Genomic DNA, 23630 nt, shown 5'->3' with positions numbered 1-23630 from the left:
TTCTGCCTGCACAAATTTAAATGATTCCTTTCGGGAGCTGCTGTCTGTTCCTATGCCACCCTCCCCTTTATTTTGACCTCGCTTGTGCAGAGAGCAAGCACATGCGTGGATCGCATCTACAGCCAACCAGGATGGTCTGTGCGTGCGTCGCAATCACTCTGCAGCGATCCGTGGGCCGTGCATCCAATCAGATAATTTGCATGAAGACTCTTTGTGAATCAGTCGCCGAACCCTAAAGCAATTGAACTGATAATTGTAAAATCCCATTTCTAAACTGTCTACTCCAGGGGTGTCAAAGTCTCTCCTCGAGGGCCGCAATCCAGTCGGGCTTTCAGGATTTCCCCAATGCACTGCTTTCATTGTATGCTAATAGATCTCATGCATATTCATTAGGGAAATCCTGAAAACCCGACTGGATTGCGGTCCTCAAGGAGAGACTTTGACAGCCCTGGTCTACTCTAAAACAACTCCTAGGATAAAACAAAGAGCCCAAAATGACTTGCTTGTATCTATGTATGTGTAACTAATAACTATACTAATATACCTGTACTAACAACCCTATTGAATGTCCATGTCAATCTGTCCGTTATAACTTCCAGGGTAACTGACCCAACTTCTTGTAATGTAATCCAGCCTTGAACTGAATTGGTAAAGACGGAATAGAAAACCTGATTAACACTATCCCCCTCCTTTACAAAGCCGCGCTAGCATTTTTAGCGCCAGCTGCTGCGGTAACAGCTCCGACACTCATAGAATTCCTATGAGCGTCCGAGCTGTTGCCGCCTTGGCCGGCACTAAAAACGCTAGCACGGCTTTGTAAAGGAGGGGATGCGTTTCTGTTTATTATTTCTAATATAAACATCTCCCTCGTTATTTGTGGGGGATAGGGGCAGAACCGGACTGCGAATAGGGAAATACTGCGAATATCCGGCTCTGACCCACCCCCGCCTCCCTCACACCTTCCCCCGGCATCCCGGCCTTACCTGGTGGTCTAGCGTGCTTTCGGGGCAGGAACGATCTTCTTATGCTCCTGCCCCGTGCAGAGCGCCAATAGGAAATGACTGCCGTGAGTTCCTGTAGTCTCTCGAGACTACGGCGGGAGCTCATGGCAGCCATTTCCTATTGGCCATTTACACGGGGGAGGAGTGTAGGAAGATCGCTCCTGTCCTGAAAGCCTGCTAGACCACCAGGTAAGGCTGGGATGCCGGGGGAAGGCAAAAATATGGGTTGGTTTTTTTCCCCCTCCCCCCAAAAATCGCGATTATGTGAAATCACGAGTGCGGAAACCGCGAATGGGGAGGGGGAAGTGTACTGTATTGCCTTTCAGCAGACACAGCAAAGTGGTTTACAATATCATTCTGATGATTACTCATTCACCTTTGTAATTGCCACTTCATTGCTTATGCAGTTCGACAAGCTTTTTTTGATGGTTGGGCTCAGTGAGCTCTGTGTCTCCTCACAATGCTGTTCATAAGTATGCAGAAACTTCTTCAGGATGGAAATGTCGAGAAAAGAACTTTCTTTCTGTTTCCTTCTCTTCTTTCCCGGCATGGTTATGCTGAAACAGAAAGTTGAGACATTTACATTACTGACACAAATATCACTATATTGTATTACCGTCAAACACTGTGTCAAGACTTATATTTATTAATTTAGAAAAATAAAATAATTCACAGACACCTGGTACTCTGGTGTAAATTCCACCTAAGCTGTCCCCACAACATGGAGGAACCTAGTCATGAATCCTCACATTCTATAATCTTGCAGGCACATTTCTGCACTTAGCACATAACGTTTTATGCTCAGATTACACAGTAGAATAGTGCCAGCTATGCATATAGGTTAATTGGAACTAACAATGAGTAATTGCTGATAATTGGAGTAAACTGATGTTAACTGACCCAAATCCACAGTTATGCATTTACATAATTGCAGGGAGGCATGGAGGTGGGAGGGACATGAGCAGGTCAGGGGCATGTCCAACACTTATGCACTAACCCACAAATTCTATAAAGTCTGCTTACAATTAGGCACCTACGTCAACGCGCCTAGTTGATGTAGGTGCCTAACTTAATTAATAGGCCAAATTGGCCTCAATAAAATAGGCACTCAACACCAATTAATTGACAGTTTGGCACCTAACTTTATATGTGTTTCAGGCACCTAAATTGATAGGTGCGATTCTCTAAAAGTTAGGTATCTTGCCCAGGGCAGGATTAATTTGTCGAGGGCCCCTAGGCACACAAGCACACTGGGGCCCCCGCCCCACCCCACCCCACCATGCGCACAGGCGGAAACAGGAAGCTGCGTCAGAGGGAAGCTTTGGACAAGCAGCACCGCTTGCACAATTACAGTTCCCGTTGCCTTTCTTACCTGCGTTGCTTGCTTGTCTTACTTTCCGTCAATGGGGGGGACCGCGTTGCCGATCGGGATGGGGGTCTGCGTTACTGATCAGGGGGACCCGTGTTGCTGATCGATGCTGGAGGGGCCCATTGCCTTTTAGAAAAAACAGTGTTGATGCCCTCCTTCATCAGGCCCCCCCTGACCATTTCGTGCCCTAGGCCTATTGTTTAATCCTGCCCTGATCTTGTCCAAAGCGCCTATCTAAAAGTAGGTATGGTTAGGGTACAGATCATGGGCATGTTCTGGAGATAGGCACCTGTTTTTGACATAGGCGCCACAGTGCACCTAACTTAGGCACATGTATTTAGGCCAAGAAAAACCCTGGCATAAAAACAATGTGCCTAAAACTTAGGATGCCTAGTGATGTCTAACACCGCTTAAGTGGCGCTAAGTATGATTCTAATTTTTATAGAATCACACCTAGCACTGCACTAGTTGGCATTGAATTTTTAGGCAACCTCCATAGAAACAGGCCCTAAGATTCTAGAATGCTGACTGTTATTTGTGCAACTGCAATATATTTATCCATGGTCTTTTATAGCAGCCATTGACATGGCGTAGGCAGTTGTGGAGATGGGCCTCTCTCTGGCATGTTTGCTCAGGAACCTCACTGTTATAGCCAATAGCCCCAAGAAAGAATAAGCAAGGGCAAAGAGGAATACTTGCACTGTTTGTTGAAAAACTGAAAAAGGAAGGGAGTCACCTGGAATAACCAGGGGTGGGCAAGAGGGTAAAGTGTCATGGATTTTATATACCACCTTTCTATGGTGCAACCAAAGCGGTTGTTTATTTTTTAAAAAATTTATTTTATATGCAGGTACTTTCTCTGTCCCTAGTGGGCTGACAATCTAAGTTTTGTACCTGGGGCAATGGAGGGTTAGGTGACTTGCAAAAGGGTCACAAGGAGTTGCAATCGGAACTGAACCTGGTTCTCAGCCCACTACTGCACTAACCATTAGTTTTGTGAGAGAGTGGGTAGTATAGTAAGCTCACTGAAATTACAATTAAGATACCTTATAGCAGGGAGTGCTAGCACGTGGGTGTGAAGAGTAAGCCACCTAAGGGTAGGTGGGACAATACTGCTGAGTCATGGGGGAGGGACTCAGGCAGGGAGGCATTTAAATGCTCAAGGCACGAGGTCTCCAGAGAGGCCCCAAACCTAGAGGCTTCCAAGAGGGAGGCAAGAGGACTTCAGCTGCAGCTGAGCTATAGTACCTGAGGAGAAGATCAGGAAAGCAGAGCAGCTCAAACATCTGTGTGAGGGAAGAATATCAAGGTAGAAGATAACTATGGACTGTATTAGAAGGAACCTGTTTTGATGTATGGACAGAACTGTATTTGGGTCATATCCAAGCCAAGCCTTCAGTCACATTATCACAAAGCTACTCCTCCACTCCAGAAGTATGTTAGGCTAATAGAACTTCCTGTTCTTTCATACAAGATACTGACTTTGGAGCAAGGGCATGGTCACATACTCAAATATGAAGGTATTCATCATTGCATAACTCCATGTAGCTAACCATGCCTGTCCCTATAAACTACATCTGCTCCTGTAGTTACACTTCCTACTTATGATTGTATGTAATAGTATAAGTTCAAAGTTGGGGACCTTAAGCAAAATCTTGCTGCTTCCCCTGCAGCAGCTACTACTACTACTTCTACTACTACTTATCACTTATTATAGCGTTGAAAGGCATTTGCAGCGCTGTACATTTTGACATTTATAGACGGTCTCTGCTTGGAAGAGCTTATAATCTAACTTGGACAGACAAGACAGCTGAATTGTGGACGGATCAGAGGGGAGCGAAATGGCTAAGCGGAAGGCCCGAGAGTAGCGAGTTGCAGTAGTCTAAGCACGAGGTGATGAGGGCATGGATAAGTGTTTTGATAGTGTGCTCAGAGAGGAAGGGTAAGATTTTGGTAATACAGACTGAAAGGTCTTGTATTTCCTTTCCATCTTAGCTCCCCTTCAATACGTTCTGACTGTTCAAATGCATCGGCAGCAAGATAGGAGAACTGCCAGTGAAAAAGGAGAGATGTTGGACTACGGCAGTAATGAGGAGGAGTGAGGAAAGAAGAAGAGAGAAGGGGAAGAAGGGAGATGCTGAGCTACTCAAGATTACAAGGGGATTTCGGGATTACTGGAGGGAGGAGATAGGGACATGGAAATGTAGATCTGCATGGGGAAGCAGATGAGAATCAGCTGGCAACTACGTTAGGGTGTGTGTGGAAATTCTGGATTTCAGAGAGAGGGAGAATAGGGAGAGAAAAAAATGCTGGACTGGTGTGGAGGGCCGAGGGGAGTGGAGAGAGGAGATGTTGGGCTATGGAATGGAGGGAAGGGAGAGAAGACAGGAGATGGGAGGAGGGACAAGTGAGAGAAGAGATGCTAGACTGGAAGAAAGAGTGAAGGAGAAACTAGACTGGGGAGGGGGGGGGAGAGAGAAGATGTATAACTGGAGAGAAGGAAAGACAGTGAGGGGATATACAACAGGAAAGTCTTTCCAAATTTACACCCCAAATGCACTCCTGGGTTTTCAATCTGATTGTTTGTGACAGACGACCCTTCATCTCTGAATTAGTGCTGACAAATTATGTTTCATGAGAATGCTTTGTAGAAAGCTTGCTGCGGTTCCCTAGTAGTTAGTTAGCATAAAAGAACGTCTTTTGTTTTTAATCTAAAAATACAACCCAAATGCCAATTTTTCATATAGACATGCACCATCTCTGCATGAATGCAAAAACTAAGATTTTCGAAAAATATACAGAGTAAAGGTGCGGAAAGCCAACTTGTCCCATTATATTTTCCTTTCAGTTTTTCTACAGACCACAAAGAACGATATTGGTGCAAATATTCGGTTATTCTTCCAGAACCAGTCAACAAACAAAGAATAAAATAAAACAGCAGGAGAAACAGTCCACTTCCAGAGTAAACCAGAACCAGCATGCATGTATAAAATGATTATGTGAATTGAAGGAGGAACGAGTAGCATAGTCTCTCCCCCCCCCCCCCCCCGGTTCAAAACTATAGTCTACAGCAGCTGTACCTGATTTTTTTCGCAGCTCTTTGGCTAGCCTTACAAGTACTGTACTGTAAATCGCACGCCTGGGAGGTCCAAAGCGTCTGTTTCCATGGTAACACTGCGATCCACCTCCAGAAGCAAATCCCGTCCTCGCATCCAGACCCCACCCCCAACTGGATCTTAACATTTGACTTTAGAACGCGTCCGCAGCGCTTTGGCTTTTAATACAGCTGACATGGCCGATTTGCATACGGTGCACAGTGCGGTCCTGCCCGCCTAATCGTCACTGAGGCCAGAAGTGACAGTATTTAATCTCTCGCCGCTTTCTGCCGCCAGGGGGCCAGTCACGCGCTAGGACCTGGGCGCTGCTGTGTTTTGATCGCACCACTTCCCGGCTAAGGAAGAAGGCGGAGCATGGAGTGAACCGATAGCAGAGTTGGAATTATTCAAAATAGGGTTAAAGGTTAAATTGAAATTCCACCCAATTAGCAATATCTCTTCTCTATGATCCAATAAGAAGCACTGTATTGCATAACAAACCTAACAACCAACGTTAGGGCATAAATATTCAAAAGGCTGTAGAGCAGCCTATCTAGCTTAGCTTTTACTGAGAAATACCACCCTTTTGAGTTCTTTACTACCTCCTTTAGTCAAAAGCTAACTTCTGTATGGATCACTATCCTCACCCCATTACTTTTCTTATGCACCCTATTTGAGGAAAGAAAAATGTGTGGGTAATGCCTATGATTTAACAATTTCTAGAACTGAGGCTGCAAATATGTTTCTTGAGCAAAACCGCTTGACTAGTTAAGCAACTTAATTCTTTAAAACATAATCACTTTTTTTGTGGGGAAGTCAATCCTTTAACATTATAGAACAACAAAGTATAAATCACTCAAAACCTATTAATAAATACCAGCAATCCCCAACCTCGCTGCCATACTTACTCATACAACATCAAAGCCACTTACACCACTGCTGAGTAATTCCTCACGCCACACATTCACATGCCCAAACTTCTCCATCCAATAACAGTCAGCTCATCCCCCCCAAATCCACCCCGACCATGACCCCCCCAAAAAAAAAAAACAACAACTGCATAGTCCACACTTGCCAGTGCACAAGGGATCCATAACACCAGGACATGTAGGAGTTTAGCCCTCTAGACTAGAGGGAACCAAAATACATACAGTATAGCTGATCATTTCCCCTACTATTCTCAGCATCAATATCCAAATACTCAACAATAAGGCTTAAGGTCTCTCCTTATACAATAGCAAGTAGAGATACGCCATAGATAGAATCTCAAGTTAACAGGATACTGTATATTGGGAGGCTGTCGATCACTCCACCTTTCACCAGCTGAGTCTATATGCTGACTTAGATTTTGGAAACCTTGGAGTTACCTGGGCCAAATCCTACACTTCTATGAGTCCCACTGCCAACATGTTAACTTAACATCAGGAATAGAAATGGTGGAGTAGGACTAGAGTAGGATAGAGCAACCAGGAGAGTATCTTATTTTCACGGAGCACTTGTATCCAGTTTTTATAGTTCCTGCGATGAACCAGTCACCTGTGCAATGTCAGGATAGATCTCAATCTCCACCTCTTCCCAGTGCACTGTGCCACCATTGTGTTGAACTGCTCGAAGTATGTGTTCCTTGTTCACAAATATATGAAAACAGGCCACAATGGCTTGAGATCTATTGCTAGCTTGCTGACCAGCAATCCGATGTGCATGATCCAACATGGGCTTGCCCACCTCCACCAGGTTGCCCGCTGCCTCCAATATACAGGTATTTATGCATAGCTACTCAATCACCTCCATACACCCGGTTTTGCCAACAGTGTCTGGCATGCCTCAAAATCAGAGGTTGCAACAGCTGGAATGGTTCTTTAAAGCCTCCAATTTTAGAGTAGATTATTCCACGTGATTTTCCAAGGCAGTGATATGTTCCTGAAGCCAGATGAGGTCCTCACTATGCGATTCAATCATTGCCTCCACTTCCCCCAGCCAATATCTGATCTCCCTGACATCTTTTTTCAAGTCCTTCAGGGCTCCATGAATTTCAGCCTGAACAGAGGTGAGGTTGGATTTCAACTCCTGAAACCAGCTACATATTTCCTTTCTCAAGTGAGATATAGTGGTCTCTGCAGGGATTTCTGTACTTGTAGCTCCCAAACGCTCATGCTCCATCTTTGTCTCAGGCCTCGTGGGCTGAACCAGGGGTGTGTGCTAGAGAAGACTGTAACGTCCATCTGTTTCTTTCGGGTCGCCATCACCAAGTTCCTGAAACAGTTGTATGCTTCCACAAAGGGGAAAAAGCTCAGATTGGGTGAAATAAAAGCATTTGTTCCTGGGCGTCCTTGGAGCTAATCTCCTAGGCTGCCATCAGTCACGGTGACATCACATCCCCCCTTGCAGCCAGATGTTTTTGGTTTTTTTTAACCCCAACAATTTTATTTTAATTTATTATTAGGATTTACCGTATTTTTCGCTCCATAAGATGCACCCATCTGTAGAGGAGGAAAAACCAAGGAAAAAAAAATTCTGAACCAAATGGTGTGCCCTGTACTCTGTCTCCCTCTGGTGGTCTAGTGGTAGGCTGGGACAGGGTATAGAACACCTCTAATGGCAGACAGCCAGTCAGAACCCCGCCCCCCCAGTACCTTTTTAAATCCCTCTCTCCCTCCCTAGACAGCTGTCTCAGTATTTTTATCATCCCCCCCCCCCCTCCGGTACCTTTCTAAAACACCACCCCTCCCCCCGCAGGTACAATTTTTTTTAACCCCCCCCGTACTGTTAAAAAAATCCCCACCCCCGCCGCAAGACCCTTTTTAAAACATCCCCCCACATGCCTGCCGCCACACCTTTTTAAAACATCCCCCCACAAACACCTGCTGCACCTTTTTAATCCTCCCCCCGCACCTTTTTAAAACATCTTCCTAGAACTGATGGCAACCAATCAGAAAGCAGCACAGGGCCAGGCAGGAGCGCGGAAAGCTTGCGCCTGACCTCCGCTGCTCCTGTCTGGGAAATAGGAGACAGCTAGCGAGGGAGGAATCACGCTAGACCACCAGGATGTTCTTAACAAGGTACGCTGGTGGGGGGAGTTTGCGGGGGGGGGGTGTATGTGTGAAAAAGATGCGGTGGCAGGTGTTTGCTGGGGGGATGTTTTAAAAAGGTACAGTGGCAGTTGTTTGCGGGGGATGTTTTAAAAAGGGGCGTGCAGCAGGGGGGGTTAAATGGTACGGGGGTTAAAAATTGTACCTTCGCTTCACAAAACCCACTGAGATTTCCACCCACTTTTGGGTGGAAAAAAGTGCGTCTTATGGAGCAAAAAACCCCAGTATTTATTGCCTTTTAAAAATAATTTATTCGGAAAGTGAGAATAAGTCAAAACATTAGCACTACTCAGAAACAGAACAAGGTACATACACAATTAGCAAATACAATATAAAGGACATCAAATCACAAAAAGCAATTGACATAAAAAGAATCTTCTATAAACAACTTTGGCTCACGTTTCAATGATTAGGTTCCCTGGCGGTAGAGACAGATACTGTGCCAGGTAAGTAGCCAACTTTGTAAAATAGCAGGCATAGATGTTTTGGAGTCCTAAACATTTAGAGCTGCTGGCAATTTCAGAAACTTGGATGTACCAAATAGCAACATTTACAGACCTCCCACTTAGATGTTTTTGTAAGGCATATTAAACGTCATGCTTGCCATTTTAGTCTCTGGCAGAAGCTGCGTGGGAACATATATACTGGTGCCAGAGATCTTTGTACTCACAAGTGTGTGTGGGGGGGGGAAGTGTTGAGACATTGAAACATCTTTTTGTTGTGGCAGGGCAAAGGCTTAGGCATCTACACCTCACAAAAGGCATGGGTTGGGATCTGCCATAATGACAGAGGACTGTTTCAGTGCCTTGGATAGCACAAGGGGCTGTGGGCAGAATGATTAACACATACTAAGAACCAGACAGGGTCACAGAAGGGAACCCCAGTGGGGGAGAGGGAGGGGAAGGGGATAGCTGAGGGGAAAGGTATTTGGCATGGTATTGGAAGATGGGGGGAGGTACCAGATGTGGAGACAGAGGGGTTTGAGATGATAGATCTGGGTCCTCAGAAACAATCAGGGTCACATAATCTCTCTCAGCTTTTTCACAGCACCAAAGCAAACAGGCTAGATCAGTGATTCCCAACCCTGTCCTGGAGGAACACCAGGCCAATCGGGTTTTCAGGCTAGCCCTAATGAATATGCATGAGAGAGATTTGCATATGATGGAAGTGATAGGCATGCAAATTTGCTTCATGCATATTCATTAGGGCTAGCCTGAAAACCCAATTGGCCTGGTGTTCCTCCAGGACAGGGTTGGGAACCACTGGGCTAGATTACCTAAGCCAGGGCTGCCCAAGTTCGGTCCTCGAGATCTACTGGCAGGCCAGGTTTTCTGAATATCCACAATGAACATGCATGAGAGAGATTTGCATACCAAGAAGGCAGTGCAGGAAAATCTCTCTCATTGTGGATATCCAGAAAACCTGGCATGCCAGTAGATCTTGAGGACCGGACTTGGGCAACCCTGACCTAAGCAAACCGATCGTGTACCGATTGTGTGGAGCTCTGTGTTTTCTTCTCCGATTCTTCTTTCCTCTTTTTTCCCATGGATCGCTACTACTGAAGTAATCTTATGCTATGTATCATGTTTTTGTTCATGTATGATTGCATAACTTTATTGACGTATTTTAGCACTTATGGCTGATCTACACATACTATCATACAATGTTAATGGGCTAAATCACCCAATTAAAAGGAAAAAAATCTCAAATTATATTACGTCCAAACACCCAGATATCATCTTCCTTCAAGAAACACACCTCACCTCCACCGCTGCGCTTAAATTGTCTATGAAAGGTTATTCTTCTCATATCTCAATCCCTGCTATGAATAGAAAGAAAAACGGTGTTTCTATTATTTTTCACAACAACCTACCGCTCACCATCTTGGCACACAAATCAGATAAGGAAGGGAGATGGTGTTTAGCTCACGTTGTGCTGCATTCAGTGGAATATGTTCTCCTCAATATTTATGCCCCTGTCTTAGATCACCCAGAATTTTTCCAGGACCTGCAAACTATTCTTCTTGAATTTGATTCATGTCCTATAATTATCTGAGGAGATTTTAACCAAATTCAAGATTACTATCTTGACAGAATCTCCTCCTGTAATCCTTCCAAATCTAAGTCTTACCAAGAATTGATCAATCTCAAAAATAACTTTTCCCTCATTGATCCTTGGAGACTATTGCACCCGAAAGGCAAGAATACTCTCACTTCTCTCCACCTCACAATACATATACCCGAATTGATTACTTTCTTGTTTCATCCCTGTTTGCCCACAGCCTAGCTAACACAATCATTCATCCAATCACTCTCACTGACCACGCGGCTATCTCCTTACACTTTACAATACAATCCATGACTTCCGGATCCCCAGCGTGGAGATTGAACAACCATTTATTATTAGATGATGATATTGTAGAAAAAATAAGGCTGTTCCCCGCTGAATTATTTATCCTTAATTCCAACGATCCCAATATCTGCCCTGCCATTATTTGGGAAGCTTATAAAGCCACCCTTAGAGGGGAACTCATCAAACTCTCGGCCTGGAAGAAAAAACTTCTGTTGCAAAAAGAAAAGGACTTAGAATCATCAATTAAGCACATGTCCAGCCCTACTCAAGACCCGAACTTTATCAACGATTATTGAAACTTAAATACGAACATAACTCTATTTCCTCATATAAAGCTAGACAGGACATGTTCTTGTTCGCATCCGGACATTACATGGGAGACAATACTATGGGCAAACCTTTAGCTAGATATCTTAAAATGAAAAATAAGAAGACTGTTATTTCTTCCATCCAAACCACTATAGGCCAAAGGACTACTTCAAATAACTAAATTTTAGAACAATTCAAATCCTTCTATGCAAATCTTTATAAATCTGATCTTTCCTCCCCGGAACCCAATTTCAGTGATTTTTTTTTACTCCATAGATCATCCTACATTAGATATTGTGACCAAATTAAGTATAGATTCTCCTATTTCCCCCTCTGAAATTATTTTAGCGATATCCTCTTTAGCCAAAAATAAAGCCCCAGGACCGGATGGACTCGCTAACAAATTTTTCTAGAAATTTGATTCCTTATTGGCTCCACATCTCTTAAATTATTATAATTTCATTCATCTTAGCCCCGAAAAACAATTAAATTTTGCCGAAGCTACAATAATAGTGTTCCCGAAACCAGACAGAGACACCCACATTGATTAAAAACTACAGACCCATTTCACTTCTAAATTTGGATTATAAAATTTTGGCCAAAATACTCTCTATCAGATTGAATAAAGTCATATCCACTTTAATTCACAAAGACCAAGTAGGGTTTATTAAAAGTAGGTACATTGGAGATAATTTGCATCTTTTCCATCATATCAATACATATGTCAAATATCTCGCCGACCTGGTGGTAGGTCTGGCCATAGATGCTGAGAAAGCATTTGATCGAGTTGAATGGCCTTTCCTCCTCCGAGTTCTCCGTTGGTTCAATTTTGGTGATTAATTCATCGACTGGATCAAAACATATTTTCATCCTGCTTCGAGAATCCTCATAAATAACTTAGCCTTAGAACCTCTCCTGTCTGCCATTCGTCAAAGTCCCCTAACACAGGGCATTCCTTTCGCTTCCAGACAAATAAAGCTTGTAGCATATGCAGATGATATTCTCCTTTTCATTCGCAATCCTCTTCAATCGCTTCCTGTGCTTATTTCAACCATCAATGAGTACTCCTTGCTTTCAGGGTATTCAGTTAACAAATCGGAGCTTTTTCCTCTAAATGATTTCATTTCACCTTCCGATCTACCTAATTTCCCATTTCACTGGTCAGATACTGCAGTCAAATATTTGGGCATTATGATTCATAAGGATCCTTTAATGGTTAAGGAACTAAATTTAATGAAAATTAAACAAATAGTTAATCTGTTTCTAACTGGTCTCCATTGTTTCTTTCCTGGTGGGACAGAATAGCATCGATTAAGATGACCCTGGCACCCAGAGTCACGTATATTTTCTCCATGCTGCCATCACAAAGTAAGAAATCATTCTTTCAATGGGTTAACCGAAAACTCTCCTGTTTCATCTGGAATAATAAAAAACCTCACATCGCTCTCTCCAAATTGAATGCATCTAAAGAAAATGGAGGTATGAATTTCCCTGATTTTCACTATTATGTCTTAGCCTCCCTCGCGAAATATGAGGCCAACTGGGCTCACTCCCAGCCTCATCGGCACCTACACCTCCTTGGTTGGAAATGGAAACTCATATCTGTCATCCCTACCCCTTACTGGCTTTATGCACTATGAATATTCCCAAATGCTTGAGACTATACACCCTACTGAATCCGACACAACATGCTATTCGATGCTTAGATGGTGCTGCGGAAATATCAGTATGTAACTGTTCTAATATGTCTATTTGGAACAGCCCCAAACTTAAACATAAGGGTAAAACTTTATCCTGGCAATCTTGGCAAAAAGCTGGCATTTGGTTTGTGGATCAATTACTGCTCAACAACTTGATTGTACCTTTTTCTGCTTTGTGTTCTCAATTCCCTCAACTCTCTTACTCTTCTGATACTCCACACTCTCAGAACACCTTCTATCTCTGGAGCAACAATGTGATTTCCTGTGGAAAAGCTGTCTCTACTTTCTATAAACTTCTGCGTGATCATAATCACACGTTCTATCATCAAGACCTGCACCGCTGGTCCATTATGTTGACTATTCCCATCACCGATATTGATTGGAAATCCTTCTGGACTAAAACCAACTGTCCTCTCCTTTCAACTAGAGTGTCAAAATCCTTGTACTTCCTCATGTGGCAAGCTGTGTGGACTCCCCATCATTTGTGGAAGGCTAAACTGAGATCTGATCCTAAATGTTGGCATTGTCTTACTGCAGATGGGACTCTTGACCATATGCTGTTTCACTGCACATCCATCCATCCCTTTTGGTCTCGTGTCTGGGAAACTATGAAGAATATTATTTCCTGTTCCAATGACCTCAACTTTGACATAGTCATTCTTCGCTCTCAACATCCATATTTTGCCAGCTCGGATTGCCCTGATTTTTTGTTTGCAACTGCTCTCATGCACATCCTTAAAAACTGGAAATCAGCCTCTCTCTTGGACTATTCCTTCTGGTGAAATTCATTATGCCTTTATCACAGACACGAAAGATACGCAGCTGAAAAACTTCGTATATCTAGACTTTCGAGATTATCTGTTTCACCCTCCACCTATAACTCACCCTGGCACTTTCTGCACCGCTTTATGCAATCTCAGTCTCATATTTGATTCCTCCAGTCTTCTCCGCTCTTATTATCTTCTAGTCTGTACTTCTCTCACCCTCCCCTTTTTTTTTTTTTTTTAATTTACTCCTCTCTTCCTCCCTTTCATAAGGTTTACATTTCGGATGATGCCTTGGATTGTTCATAGACAAGTGCTGTTAGGATATGTTTCCTTTAGTTGCACAAGGTGTGGTAATCTGTGTTTTTTTGTTTTTTTTAAATTCTGTTTTCATTACTTGTGTTTGTATTGCAAAATTTTAATAAAAAAAAAAAGATGACGCTATAGAGGAATAAGTAGTATTTAGAAAGATTTGAACATGTTTTTCATCAATGAAGTGGAGGAGTGGCCTAGTTTGGGTTGCCAGATTTTCCAATTGGAAAATCCGGACCCCCCTAGACCAACCCATCTGTGTTCTGTAATGCTCTAGTCTCGCCACCTGCTGCCTGCTCTTGTTGGGCAGGGAGAAGTCCACACATGTATGGATGCCACACGATGATGTGTTGCGCATGCACACATGACATCATTGCGTGGCATCCGCGCATGCTCAGACTTCCTCCCTGCCTGATGCGATTTGAGGAGGCTTTTCAAAACTCGGACAAAGTGCCAGGTTTTGAAAAGCTGTCTAGACCCCCAGACATGTCTTCAAAAGGAGGACATGTCTGGTAACCCTAGGCCTAGTGGTTAGAGCAGTTGCCTCAGCATCCTGAGGTTGCGAGTTCGATTCCCACTGCAGGTCCTTGTGACTCTGGATAAAACACTTAACTCTTATATCTTGGCATCCCAAGCCCTCTAAATTTTCTTCACACTTCTATCTCTAACCCTCTGTTGTAGTTCCTATTTCTTCTACTGTAAACCGCGCCGAGCTCTACGAACGTAGAGATGATGCGGTATACAAACCTAAGGATTAGATTAGATTAGATTAGATTGCCCCAGGTACAAAATAATACCTGTTTAAAATATGTAAACTGCTTTGATTGTAACCACACAGAAAAAGTGATATATCCCCTTCTCCCCCAACATCAATTCTCATTACTGGTTGATACGAGAACAGAGGGGCCCTAATATAAGTTTTCTAGTGGAACAGATGATGGATTCAAGGGGCTGGGGTAGAGTAGATGGGGCAGCTGTCCAGATCCTCTACAAGGTCAAATTATGGATGAAGATACAGAGTAGGTGGAACTCAGGGCTGGGATACATAAGCAGTTGGTCATTCAACTGTTTAGGGAGACTAAGGTAGATGGGGGGACTAAAGAAAAGGCAATACCTATGTCAGGAGCAGAGGGACAGAAGGAACATTTTAGAACACAGCCGAGAAGGACCTCACTCTGCACCAGCTGCCTCCCCTGCTCATCCAATTAACGACGTTGCGAGAAACAGGCCCCACCTTTGTCTTTCCACCGTCCTTCTTACTCTTTTTCTTAGACTTACGTAGCCTACCTCCCAAGAGCCGAAAAATATCAACAGACGCCCGCTTCTTAATCTTGCGGCGCAACGCCCGGGGCACCTTTCCCACAGCTCATAAAGTGCCACAAGTGCCGGAGCACCCCGATCCCCGGCCCCACTCGGTTGCGATGTCCCTGCCGCACAACAAAGTGACTTGGAAGAAGAGGACGATGTAGAAGTGGAAGAGGTTAGTGAAGAGGAGGAACATGAAGAAGAGGAGGAAGCCTGACCCCGCTGACAATGCTTACCCTTCCCCTTGCCCTTCTTCCTACCCTTTTTTCCTGACTCCCCAGCACCTAGGGCCTTATTACCCATATCCTGTGGATGTCCAATGCCAGGTGCTACACCAACAGGTCCAAGAATGGCGCCATCCACAGCAACCTCCGTATCCAGTCGACCTCCGCTCTCCAGCCGTGCTGCTCCAAGTCCTCTCCCGGTCGCACATGCTGTGGAGTTGTTGCTGCTGCTCCGCGATGCTCCCACCGCTCTGCTGCATGAGGCACCGGCATCCACAGACCCGACAGATCTTTCCAGACCATGATCCTGTGGGAACAAAAATGAACAGGGGCCAGCCAACTGAACATCATAAGGGGGCAGCACCTGGGCTCAGAGCTCAACCCCTCCCTCTATCCCCCAAAGTTCCCTCTAGTGCAGCACTAGTTCTAAAACCCCAAAGGGCATGTGGACCCGCCCCAACATACTGGGGATGAACCGCGGGCCACGGGTGAGATCCCCAAGGAGCCCCCCATGGCTACCACCAACCCGCAGACCCCAATGACTGCCCCACACTGCTGACACTGAGTTGAGGACACCCAGACCCGCTCCACCCTCTTGCAGAAGAATGCCAGGCACAGCAAAAGTACCGGGGTGACTTGATGCGGAGCCCATAAACTGAGAGACCCCCGCAGGCTCAGCTCCTTGTCCTACCCCTCCTGAACTGGGAACACACAATCGGATTGGCAACCCCGGCCAATTCCCCCTGCCCAGCAGCTAACACCACAGCAGATCTCTGCTCACCTCCCATGGCTCTCCCAGCAGCTCTAGCTGCTCCACGGCCCCGTCCCTGTCCCCGAATCCTCAAAGACCGGCCACTGCCCCTGCTAGAGGGTTCCATGCACCCAATGGATGCCCCGCCCCCTCCTACAACCTCCAGCGCTATCGCAGTTCGTGCTGCCGAACGCAAGCGCTGAGGAGGTAAAACCCGTTCCCCTAAAGCGGACATACTCACCGCTGCCTCCTCCTCCATGAAGGAATCGCCCACCAAAAGGAGAACTCCACCACGTCACCGCCGCTGCTTCCAGCCGCCTCCTCTGCCATACTGACGGTCACTTCCTGCCGTCTCAGCTGATCCACGCGAACAAAACACCCTGCCACACAAACTGGAACTGACGACCAACGTAGAACAAGACTAGGAACAGCCGCGCAGGAGGGAGTGCAAGCCACATGGTAGGAACAGCAGCCTTGGAGGACCCGGCGACCGTTTGGGTCCTCCAGCTCCCCCCTCTTTATTAACCTCCCATCATCCCCCTCGCCGTGGCCTCTACTAATCCCGAACCTTCCCCTCAGTGGGAAGATTCAATCCTTCCCCCTACTCTATCCTTTCTCCCACCCCTCATCCCAACGTGTGCTCTCTCGCGGGCCTCCAGATGGACTCTCGGGCTTTCTATTCAATATACAGATGTTACACAGAGGTTCAGAAAGTGGTGGTGGGGGGGAGGAGAACAAAAATTCTCTCCTTTGTAAATCCTTATCTATTATATTAAATGAAATTACTTCGATGGGGCGCTCACACTTAAGTATCTGTGCTTTTTTAAATATTTTCAGTGTTGTACTGTGATAGCGGGAACTTCATTTTTAGTTTTGACTGTAGTTCTATATCAGGAGCTACATTTCTGCAGTGACAACCTAACCCTGCCACAATTTCATGGCAATATCAGGAGCTTCAACTGTGGCAGCAGTTGTGGAATCAATTACAAGTGCCACACTATTCCATAGAAACATAGAAAGATGACGGCAGATAAGGGCTATAGCCCATCAAGTCTGCCCACTCTATTGACCCACCTCTTTAAGTCTGCTGATCCCTTAATCATACAGCCACTCTACTGACCCGCTCCTTCAAATCTATACCCTAGCGTCCCTATTCCTTGACTTGACCCTTGTAGGGAACCCACATAGGTATCCCATTTATTCTTAAAGTCTGGGATGCTGCTGGCCTCAATCACCTGCACTGGAAGCTCGTTCCAATGCTCAATTGCTCTTTCCGTGAAAAAGTACTTCCTGGCGTCTCCAAAAAAGAGGAGGGAGAACAGACTTGCTCCAAAATCATAGCCTCCTGTAAATGGTGATAAGATTAATTTTTTTAACACAAAAAAAGCCTCTCTAATATTTCAGCCACATGCTCCATGACACAATTCTCTAGGGTTGATGGACTGGCAGCACAAATACGGCTGTGAAAAGAGAAAGAACAGCATTACTACATCAAGCCTAAGGCGTTACAGGCAATAGCAGAGAACAGATTCAAACTCTGCTTCAGTACTAGCCTTTCACATCTGCAAATGCACAGGATTCTATGCTGCCCTCTCCATGTCCTTCCACATGGTGCTGGGTAGAGCAACTGTTTCTGTGCAGAAAGGGAGAGGTGCTGGAGCTGCTGACCCTACCCAAAGGAGGCTGGGACCAGCAGTAAAATCAAGGGGTCCTCTAGTTTCAGTCTAGCAATGGCTCTACTATGCGCATCTGCTCACTTTAAGCAGTGCCAGTCTTATTATTCACTGAAAACAGACAGAACTTTCAAACCATTAAAGCATGGTGCTGTTTTATTATTGTGTGATTTTCCTCTGCTTTGTTTGAAAGGTGCCTTTTGATTCTTCCTAATCATGCCCTTGTTTTTAACCTAAGACTTCTTGTTTATTTATTGGGATTTATTAACCACCCTTTCATGAAGTGAGATTCATACAAAGTGGTTTACCAAGTATTTTCCCTGTCTGTCTGGGTAGTCTTACAATCTAACTGTGGTACCTGGAGCAATGGTAGATTAAGTGACTTGCCCAGAGTCACAAGGTGCAGGCTGGGATTGAATTTGCAACCTCAGGGTTCTGAGGCAGCAGCTCTAATCACTGGGCCAATCTCTCCCTCTCCGCACCATCTTTTTGACTAATTGCAAGCTCCACAGAGGCTGGGGGGGCTACCAACTCTTACATATACCTGTACAGTGTTGCATATCTGCCAAAACACCATAGAAAGAATAAAAGTAAGCTATTTTTATTTTAAATGTAAACATTTTAATCCATTCTTAGTCCCTTGCTAATTGAGTCTAGTAAACATCGTGTAACCAGCTGAAATAAAAATATTTCCTAAACCATATCATGCTTTTATTATTTGCTTTTATACTGTGGGTCCATCATACAGCCTATTTATAAACTCCCTTTAATTGCACCAAGGAGCAATTTGGACTTTATTACTTAGAATTTCATGTCATTGGTTTTAAGGACATGGAATTCTCAACTTCAGCTGGTCATTTGATAAAAATTTGAACAGACTTCATGGTACGTACTGTACACAGGTCTTGAGTGAGATAATCACAGAACTTCATCCCATGGAAGAAAGGAAGCAAATTATTTAAAGCTTTATGCTCAAAGCAGACTTAAGTCAAAAGATTCTAATGAGGTGGAGTTTTGCACTCAATCACATTGCAGGTATGGATTTATCTTTTCTTTTAAACAGTAAACAAAATATTCAGCACTTCAGAGTAGTTAACGGCATCCTTACCTTTTCTGAACTTGGCATTTCTTGAGTTATGGTACTTACCACAGATGAGTGTATGCATGCCAGTAAGAGTGTTAATACCAAGAAAACTCTTCTTAGAGCCATTATGCTACACCCAAAATTCAAAAATGCCGAGATTTGCTTTCTGAAGACAGAACCCTAAATAAATAACACATGAACTGTAGATATGAGCAATCAGATACTTTTTGGGCAAGAGTTATCATGATGACAGGCCTTATGCTGTATTTACACTATCCAAGCAGGAGAAACAAACAAAACTGCAGACTGTGTACAAGATGCAGGCAAAAATTTATTGTACCAAAATTAAAATGCAAATAAGTAAAATAAAACCCTTTTACCAATCAAGGGACCCGACACGGTCCATGTTTCGGACAAACCTTCGTCAGGGGTCCTAATAAATACAAATACAATATAAAAAACATTAAAAACTCTTGTAAACTCTTATAAAAAGCGAAAAATAACAAGATGGTGTTATTATGCCATGCTACTAAGGCTTGTGGTCAAGTGACATGAATGACAAGAAAGAGGGTATGTGAAATAGTAAGGAGACATGCAAAGTAAGATAAACGTCAAGGTAAGTTCAAAAACAATATAAGGAAAATGATAACATTAAACAATAAAACACTATAAAAAAAATTAGTGAAAAAAGAACGCGACACAAAATGGAAAAGTGAGAAATTAAAGGAATAAGTACCCATAGGAGTTTGGTAAAAAAGAGGCACCTACCATGGTGAAAAAGGTTGGGAAATACCATAAAAAAATGAAGTTAAGTAATTATATTGAAAAACATAAAGATACAACATGATGTAAACTTATGACCATAAACCAATAATTACTGCTTTTACCAAACTCCTTTGGGTACTTATTCCTTTAATTTCTCACTTTTCCATTTTGTGTCACGTTCTTTTTTCACTAATTTTTTTTATAGTGTTTTATTGTTTAATGTTATCATTTTCCTTATATTGTTTTTGAACTTACCTTGATGTTTATCTTACTTTGCATGTCTCCTTACTATTTCACATATCCTCTTTCTTGTCATTCATGTCACTTGACCACAAGCCTTAGTAGCATGGCATAATAACACCATCTTGTTATTTTTCACTTTTTATAAGAGTTTACAAGAGTTTTTAATGTTTTTTGTATTGTATTTGTATTTATTAGGACCCCTGACAAAGGTTTGTCTGAAACACGGACCGTGTCGGGTCCCTTGATTGGTAAAAGGGTTTTATTTTACTTATTTGCATTTTAATTTTGGTACAATAAATTTTTGCCTGCATCTTGTACACAGTCTGCAGTTTTGTTTGTTTCTCCTGCTTGGTTTTTTCTGCAAACAAAGTTGGACTTTCTCCTTTGTTTTGTTGCCCTGTATTTACACTATCTGCATTATCACAGGCAACTGACTTCCAAGGACTTCCTTGAGTCAAGGATATATAGGAAAGCCAGAGTTTACTCCCTTCTTTCTTAGAATTTGGTTCCCCATTTCCAACCTCTGTTTCTGTAAGCCTTATGGGGCTAATTTTGTAAAGCCAGGTTCACTTACAGGAAAGTTTTTTGTGGTTTTTTTGTTTGTTGTTTTTTTTAAATAAGCTGATCACACATGCAACTGTCTGGAAAAAGGTAACTGAAGTATTGGATTCAAAAATTTAGAATGACTGATTTTTCTTGGCATAAGCAGTCTATAAGAGTTACACATTTTAACTCGTTACTGTTTTTATATTTTCACATAAAAGTATGGTGTTTGGATTATTACATTACAAATTGTTTGCTCTTACAAAATTCATTAAAACCTCATTTTTTTTTTGTTTCTGATGACTTTAGTCATCTTTCCCTAGAGATGGTCATAGATGTGCATAACAAGTGTCCCCATACTTTATGATATCCATGTATAGGTGTCACTAGCAATGTAGTTTGGGTGGAACAAATTAATGTTTATTTTATAAGATAAATGTGAACATCTGTACAGTACACACACATTTATACCATCTTTGAAGCTGGTGTAAATGTGTGCACTGATGTTTGTGCACTACTGAGGCTGGGGTGTTCTCTGTCCTAGCAAGCGTGTGACTCAGAACGCTGCTGTAAGCTACTGCACCATTGATAAGTTTTTTGTACTCAAATAGGATCTCTGCTATTTTTTTTGATTTTTACTTTTTTGCAGACGCTGTCCGAAGCCCTGATGCAGCTTGTTAGCGAAACGGCAGCTAGCCTGATGTCCGTCGGCAAGGACTGGCAGAGACACAGAGACTTTAAGAACATTAAGTCAATTGCTCCACCCACAGTTAAGTAATTTTGACACAATTTTTGAGAAAGTTTGATCCATTAGAAGTGTCTGACTGTTGGTAGGAGGGGAATGAGTTGGTGAAGACCTTTCTTTTCCCTTTCCAGTGCGGAAGCAATCAACTTTTACGCATGGGGATCTGAGACTCTCCCTTTATGATTTATTATTTCAAAGAAGTTTGATGCAAATGAAAATTTCAATGATCGAGTGGCACACTTTTGAATTTTGAACTTAATAGCGAGAAAGTTATTGGATTTAGTATTATTTTTTCTTGTTTCTGTATATAGGGTATCCTTTTATAAAAGCACATGGGCGTCCTGTTATACAACTGAGCCCATTTTGTCCCTTTTAATCCTAAACTATTTTTTGTTATTTGTTTGATTTTTTTAGCCCGTCCTCCCAAAGGAGCTCAGAACGGGCTACAAATCAGGTACTCAAGCATTTTCCCTATCTGTCCTGGCAGGCTCACGGTCTATCTAATGTACCTAGGGCAGTGAAGTATTAAAGTGACCTGTCTAGGTTCACAAGGAGCAGCTCGGGGTTTGAACACACAACCTCAAGGTGCTGAGGCTGTACGTAGCACTAACCCAATGTCTCTCAAACTTTCTTTTTAGATGTGGCACAGCAAACGGAGAAAATGTTTTTCATGGCACCTTACAATTGAAATTATAAAATTGCAAAACCATCAAAAAATTAAGTTTGAGAGTTATTTATTTAAAGTTCATTAAGCTATATATGGGTAATTGTAACAGTGAAACTAAAGTCGATAGAACAGAATTGCTAATCAATGCGATGGATGTGCTTGTTTTTGAGTACAAATTAACTCAAAACACAGCTCAATAGTCGACAAGCAAACACACATTTCATTATCCACCATCTGCAGTCGTTCTCTTTTTAAAAAATGTAATTTCTGTCAGAGCTGAAAATCCATGTTCGCAAAGATAGCAAAGTTACTTACCTGTTGCTTACAGGTGTTCTCTATAGCAGCAGAGGAATGCAGCCACATTTGTTGGTAAAGTCCACTGACTGAGCCTGAAGCCAGAGCTTTTAAGCTTACTGGGCATGTGCAGGAGTTCCTCCCCCCTACAGCCCCTCCCTCTGCTTGTCAGTTTTGTCTCTAGCAATGAAAGGAATGAGACGAGGAGATGGAGGGCAGGCAAGTGTGGCTGCATTTCCCTGCTGTCTACAGAGAACATCTGTTACAGGTAAGCAACTTTGCTTTCTCTGGAGCCAAGCAGGGGATATGCAGGCACACTTGTTGGTGAGTCCCAAGCTTAAAGAAAGATTTGGGTGGTGGTAAAAAGTTATAGTATAAAAAAGGTGTGCCAAGGTCTGATCCAGATAATAACACTGTATAGAAATATGTACTAAGAATCAAGTGCAACTGTGCAAACATCATGAAGTACTAGGAAACGAAGAGCCAGACTGCCTGGCAAAATTGGGCAGTTGCTGAGAGGTAAAAACGTAAAGCTCCATTGCAGTCCAATGAATGAAGATCTTGCTATGCTGGAGCGGAATGTAGAGGAGGAAAAAGAAATAACCGTAAAGTAATAGATTGGTTGAGTTGAAGGAATGTGGAATAAGTCCGGAAACGTACTCTATTAGGATAAAAGTGAGAGATCAGTATAAGAAGGAAGCAGTACAGAACGGTGTAGCTCTTCTGGCTGAAGTCAGAGCTATGAGAAAAAAACATCTTCCCCCAAAAAAATAAAATAAAAGGAATGTAAAAGAAGGAAATGCTAAAAGCTGAAAAGGGCCTGCAGTAAGAGATCTAAAAGAAAAGGTAGGACTCCCGCTGGAGGAGGTCTAAGGAAAACAAGAGTTCTCATAAAACAAGAGAATGAGGATGTAAAAAGAAAAAAAGTCTACAGCATACCATAGAATGGAAGGCTAAAAGAATAGGCAGATGAAATCTGAGTTAACCTGATTTGAGATCAGCATTTAAGAATTGTAAATGGTATAATAAAATGTAGTTAATGAGACAATGATGAGGAATGAATTGGTGAACATGCACTTGTATGGAGAAAAATCTATCCATGTAGATCAGTGGTCTCAAACTTGTGGCCCGGGGGCCATATGCGGCCCACCAGGCACTATTTTCAGGCCCTCGGTATGTTTAACATAATCACAAAATTAAAATAAATTACAATATTATGATTAAGACTTAGCCAAAAGGAAAGATTTATAAACTATAAAGAGTTTTACCTCACACAAAATTGTCATTTCTTTAATAAGACATTAACTATTTTTTCTGAGGCCCTCCAAGGACCTACAAATCCAAA

The 23630-nt window shown here is 43.0% G+C and overlaps 1 protein-coding gene across 6 annotated transcripts in view; it reads right to left on the bottom strand.

Moving 5' to 3' along the window:
* RNF7 (ring finger protein 7) overlaps nt 1–22383 on the bottom strand; it is a 79552-nt gene extending 57169 nt beyond the window's left edge. For 4 of the 6 annotated variants that reach the window (XM_033958881.1, XM_033958883.1, XM_033958885.1 and 1 more), the window contains exons 1-4: nt 22307–22383; nt 16513–19208; nt 15596–15827; nt 1378–1558 (exon numbers count right to left, since the gene is read on the bottom strand). In XM_033958881.1, the coding sequence (XP_033814772.1) occupies nt 1378–1558; nt 15596–15780 (366 nt within the window). In that variant the 5' untranslated portion in view covers nt 15781–15827; nt 16513–19208; nt 22307–22383. Of the gene's footprint in view, nt 1–1377; nt 1559–5450; nt 5736–15595; nt 16053–16512; nt 19209–22306 lie in introns of those variants that run through there. The other 2 variants (XM_033958882.1, XM_033958884.1) reach the window with 2 other exon arrangements.
* Nucleotides 22384–23630: the final 1247 nt, after the last annotated feature.

Source organism: Geotrypetes seraphini, chromosome 9 (genome assembly GCF_902459505.1).
Source record: "Geotrypetes seraphini chromosome 9, aGeoSer1.1, whole genome shotgun sequence".
Classification (NCBI taxonomy): domain Eukaryota; kingdom Metazoa; phylum Chordata; class Amphibia; order Gymnophiona; family Dermophiidae; genus Geotrypetes; species Geotrypetes seraphini.
Note: the sequence above shows the minus strand (reverse complement) of the source record. Positions and strands in the feature narration are given on the sequence as shown.